Raw genomic sequence first — 5,517 nt, 5'->3', positions numbered from 1 at the left:
ATATTTGGAAGCCGCTTAACCTCAGGAGAAACTTCATCCAGTAGAGAGCCTGGGAAAACTATGCATGATATTAATCAAGCACCTTCCATTATTCACCTTACCGAGGTGACCAGCTCGTGTTGAAAGAATATATTTATTTTGTAAATTCAGGATTTATTTTCAATAGCCATGATGACTCCCTCTCGCTCTGTCTCTGTCTCTGTCTCTCTCTCTCTCTCTCTCTCTCTCTCTCTGTGCATCTGTGATACAGCCACCATCCTTATTAAGGCCGCTGGAAAGAGGAACAGAGTACCAAACTGAGATTATAGTTATGAAATTGCTTCTTCAGTCATACTATGACATTGTTCGGAAGAATGTTCAGGACTTGGTGCCAAAGGCTATAATGCATTTTCTGGTGCTTTTCTTCTCTCTGATTCTGTTCATACTGAGTTTGGTCTTCCAGTATATTCTTCTGTTTCTTTTAAGACCAAAAAAGATATATTGTTCAATCTGTTTCTGTATGTCTACAACTATAGGTCAACGATATTAGAAGGGATCTTCTTGGCATATTCATAAAGAAATTGTACAGGTATGTAAGTACTTTTGTCATTCTCTCTCTTATATTTTGCAAACTCGAAGCTGCTTGATGCAGTTAGAACTGTATTTGCAAACACATGAATATAGCTCTCGAGTCATCTTACAGTTTACCCACAGGTTGGTTTTAATACTAATTACGAGTCATATTCATTAAGATACTGACATATTGGGACAAGACTATGGTACTGGATTTGAAAATGGAGGATAATTACGAACACCAAACGCAAACCCATGATTTTGTCAGAAATATAGAATGGTAAAAGTGCTAGAATTTGTGAAGGACTCTTGTAAGCATGGACCATAATAAGTTTCAAAACATGAAAGAAACTTATGTGTGTGTCCGCGGGATAAGCATTTGGGTGGAATTTATGGGTTTGCTTCTGAAGCTGATGAGTTTTTTGACCTAAATGCATCTCACAAAAGTTTCTAGCTGTGTCAAAACTTTCTAATTAGCAGAGGTAACTCTACAGCTTTCTTCATAACCCACTTTGACTGGAGTTCTATTTATGGATCTGTCCACTTATCTAATCCTTTTTCGCCAATTGGTATATGAAATGAAACCATCTTTTTCTTTCTCCTTTTCTGCTTATGGTGAAACTCCTACATGCATGACAGTTTGTGTCATCATGGATAAAGTCAAGGGATTAAACCAGGTAATTTGCAATGGCATTAGCTTACTGAGTAATTCTTTATCTGTTTGTATTAGTTAATACAGCAGTACCATCAACCAAATGTTTCTAAGAACTGCCAACTTTCAATTCAGATCCTGATCATAATAGTCTAAATCCAAGGAAAGTTTTAGCTGGACGAGCCAAATTTGTTCTTGAAATTTTCCTCAAGCTTTTACGTTAATGTTTGTCCAAGGGTTATGTCAAACCAAATGTTGTTGGAGCTGTCAGCCTGTGATTGTCATCGAAATTTCTAGGAGTTAAGAATTAGTTGAAATAGAGCATTACCAAATGTTACTGTAGATTATGTCAAAGTATCATGCATAATGCAATTACTTCTTCTAAGCGTAAAATGAGAACCAGAAAATTATACAGTATGAGCAAATATATCAATTGACTATTCAAGCATTCACCCTTGTTGCAAAATTGATATGTCTGTATGAAATGCTTTACCCCACATACACTATAAATGTTTGTGGTTGCCACAATTTTGTGCAGAGAAAGCCTTTTTGAAGAGTTGTTATGGGAACATGATGATGATGTCTTGAAAAGAAAACAGACTGGTGAAATGTTTCTTATTCTGCAACAAGCTATTCAGGTTAGTGGAGTAAGTTTGAGAATTTTTTGGTGCTCTGATGCAAGTTTAATACACTGATGTAGCTCACATCTGAATTCAAGGCTTTGCCTCTTAGATTGTGCCAAGACCCCAGAGAACGTTTTCATGTCTGTCTGGTAAAAGATTTTCATGGTGATCTCTTTAATTGAATGGGTAACATAAATATTTTGTCATTTTGGAAATATGCACATAGCCTGGCAAGTAGCATTGGGACATCTGGTGCATTCTTCCCACCAAAATGTCTGTTGATGAACAGTCTTCTTACCCAGGCGTGTCAATGTGATCCTTTTCAGAAATCATGGAATGTGCCCCTCCTTGGTTATCCACTCAATTTAGAATAGGTAGGAAATAGAGGAAAGTACAAAATTGAATGTTTATGCAGCTGCTGCATTCATAAAATGACAAAATGGCTTGTTTTGGGTGTAGCACCTATTTGGCACTTTTTTGTTTAAGCTGTTTCACATTTTGATCTGTAATTTGGGTTGCAAGAGAAACTCTCATTGGTAGGAAAGCTAACTTCTTGATTCAGGGTTATTGTCTGATTCTTCAGTATTATTCAGAATATGCAGATTCTAAGTTTTCTCCAAGAAAGTAAAATTTCTGTTTTTTTTTTTTGTTTCTTATAGACGCTTGACAAGGTTGTCGCTGATGTTTCTTCTACAACGCCAAGCAGTGATACTAATGACGCCTCAATTTTGCCAAGGTTCCATTGACCTTTCTTCTGATTATTTCTTCTGATTGTCTAGCTTGGCGATTCAATGCTGAACCAGCTGATATCAAACTCAAGACACTAGATTCTTTCTTGAAGACAATAGGCGATCATGCAGCTTAATTCCATCATTATGAGCAGGTGGAGATTGATAAAGGGGTATAGAGCAACATAAAGTTATATAGTGTTAGTATAGGTTAGCTAGATGAAAGTTTTGACAGGCATATATAGTAGGTGGGTCGGATAATGATGTTTATTTAAGGCACAGCTAGTATAGGAGTTGGAAACGTGGTATGTTGTTTATGTATATGTTATATGCAGTTCTGGTGTAAGTTGAAACATGACAAGAAAAAAGAACAAAATCAACGTTATAGAATGATGGATATGACTTCTCTTTCGATTTTCAAATCTCTCGAGGAAGCATTATTGAGCTTTGGCACTTACTTCAGGGTATAGTTCTTCCGGAGCGAAGATTTCGTGTTAGTTGGTTACCATATTTAAGATAAGTGCTGAAGTTTAGTTATGCTTCTCTTTAATATAAACATTTTGCAATACACTTTTCGTTGTCAATTCTTTCTATGCCATTTACTTTTTGGTTCAACTATCTGGTGATACATATTCAGATAATCCTTTAAAATTAATCAAAAGGACAGAAGTTTAGGAAAAGCCTCTTATCACCTCACCATGTATTCTAAGATCTTCCTTCATTTACACATTTTCCTCATCTCTCACTCCTTTAAAGAATGTGGTGATTTTTCTAGGAAATTGAAAATACTTGATCACTCAATCTGAGTGCAGGTGGATCCGTATTGGTGACTCCCAAGCATTTGTTGAATATTGTCAAAGCCTAAAATACAGATTTAAATACATATCATGCTGCTCTAATCCTTTAAGCAAAATACCTATTAAATTCCGAAATATCTGTTGAAATTCAGGTTATGGAAGTAAAGCTAACAAAATATTTAATCTAAATTCTCAAAGCACCTATTAATTCCTATATTCCCGTTATTTTCTGATCTCTCTATGTGTTTCAAGAAATGTGACCAAAACCCATGGCATATTGTGCCATTAACAATAGTGCTTGGGTCATATTCAATATGAAAATAGTATTTTCCATGATTATATACAGATAATCAAATTTCAATTTTGAAATAGATACAATAGTAATTTTTATCCAACTCTACACTAAGTTTCTTTTCTTTTTTTTTTTGTTGGGGGGGGGGGGGGTGGTATAGAAACAACCGTTTGGAGATTAGATTTAAAAAAACTCCAATAAAGACACTTGTTTGGATTGTCTGCCTTTAAGTTACAATTAATACAATCAAAACTTTAATTTATTGCATCATGACAGTAGTGTTTTGGTCACACTTTTTTATCCACCAACGGTAGCAAAGCTAGGACCTTTATTTACAGGTTGAAATAATATTATTTTAGATCTACAACGTGTTGCTATATAGATTTTGGGCCAACTAAATATTTGTTCTAGTAAATCAATGTAGTTAAAATTACAAAAAAAAAAATTAAAAATTGTCTATAGCTTGAGATTCATTATTTTCCAAGTCATCTAATTGTATAAAATTGTATAATAATTAAAATTATGCCTAAGAATACAAGATATAACCTCTAATTAACAAATATAGTATGTGAATAATTTGTACACAATCAAACCGCCAGATGAATATTTGGTTGGCTTATAATTTATATGAAATGGACATGTAAGAAACGTTCAATATTAAGTAAATAATAGTTGCTTTAATAAAAAAAAGTAAATAAAATTTAATAGAAAGGAAATAAATAGCATCATGTAATATATTTTAGTTCAAGATTCACCATTGTGGAAATTGTGAGGATAATTATAAAATATGTTAATACCTTGGAGGGCAATTATAGGGGTCAGAGAGAATACTATCAACATTCAGAAGGGGCAAAAGTAGGGCAAATACTAAATTTTTAAAATTTTTATAGGCTATTTTAGAGCCTTCAAAAAAATTGAGAGGGTGGAATTGTACCCCCTTGGCTGAGCATGGTTCTGCCACTAGCCCCAATGATATAATTTAATATGAAAATATTTTTCCATGTTTATATGCAGATAATCAAATTTCATTTTTGAAATGGAATATAGTATTAACTTTTGTCCAACTCCATACATTCAAGTTTATTTTTTTTGTTTGGGTATAGATACACCCATTGGGAGATTAAAATTTAAAAAAAAATACCAATAAAGACATTTGTTTGGAAATAATAAGACAAATTTAACATCAAATTATAGATTAAAGAAAACAATTTCAAAATACAATATCAAATTTCTCTGTCATAGCAACTTATACTTAAGTAATAGTATTTTTCCTTAGAAAGAGATGACTATTACTAATAAAGTGAAACTGTTTCTAAAAACAGGGAATTGTTAGCAAAATAGATGTAAATTTACTAAGAAAGTGGTGTATTCCCCAATAAAAATATACTTTTCCTAAAAAAAATAAATTTTTGGAGAAAAAGTAATATATTTAGGTTCTTGTTTAATGAGAACCCTTAAGGCATTCGTTAAGTATGTCCTAATAGGTAGTATTTTGCAAAAATGAATTTTTATTTAAGAATATATATATATATATCGTGTGTGTATATATAAAGTTGTTAATTTAATCACTCATTTGTTCTCTCTTTGGTGATATGTCTAATTGAAAAGAATTGATGGGTTATTTGGATACTTTGATTTTACCTATATCCGTATCCAACCCTTCTCTAACCAAATTTTCTCATAATTTCTCTCTCTTCTAACAACTTAATCCATTTTAATAAATTTGAATTATTTTTTCGTTAGGGTTTCATCGCTTTTCTAACAAAATATATTTTTATGTATAAATTCACTTTATTTATTTTAGTATAGGTATTAACTTTATTTAGTGTTATTTTAATTATTACTTAAATAATGTTGCTAGAAACTTAATATT

General features: G+C 32.4%; 1 protein-coding gene across 1 annotated transcript; it reads left to right on the top strand.

The window, feature by feature from the left end:
- Positions 1 to 9: 9 nt before the first annotated feature.
- LOC113779259 (dynamin-related protein 3A-like) lies at positions 10 to 2,977 on the top strand. The gene is made up of 5 exons (XM_027324799.1): positions 10 to 105; positions 251 to 394; positions 516 to 568; positions 1,743 to 1,842; positions 2,487 to 2,977. The coding sequence occupies exons 1-5, from the start codon at positions 61 to 63 to the stop codon at positions 2,571 to 2,573; spliced, it is 429 nt and encodes a 142-aa protein (XP_027180600.1). The 5' UTR covers positions 10 to 60; the 3' UTR covers positions 2,574 to 2,977.
- The last annotated feature ends 2,540 nt before the right edge of the window (positions 2,978 to 5,517 follow it).

The sequence above is a fragment of the Coffea eugenioides genome, chromosome 8 (genome assembly GCF_003713205.1).
Source record: "Coffea eugenioides isolate CCC68of chromosome 8, Ceug_1.0, whole genome shotgun sequence".
Taxonomy (NCBI): Eukaryota; Viridiplantae; Streptophyta; class Magnoliopsida; order Gentianales; family Rubiaceae; genus Coffea; species Coffea eugenioides.
This window is presented reverse-complemented; position numbering and strand designations above follow the sequence as displayed.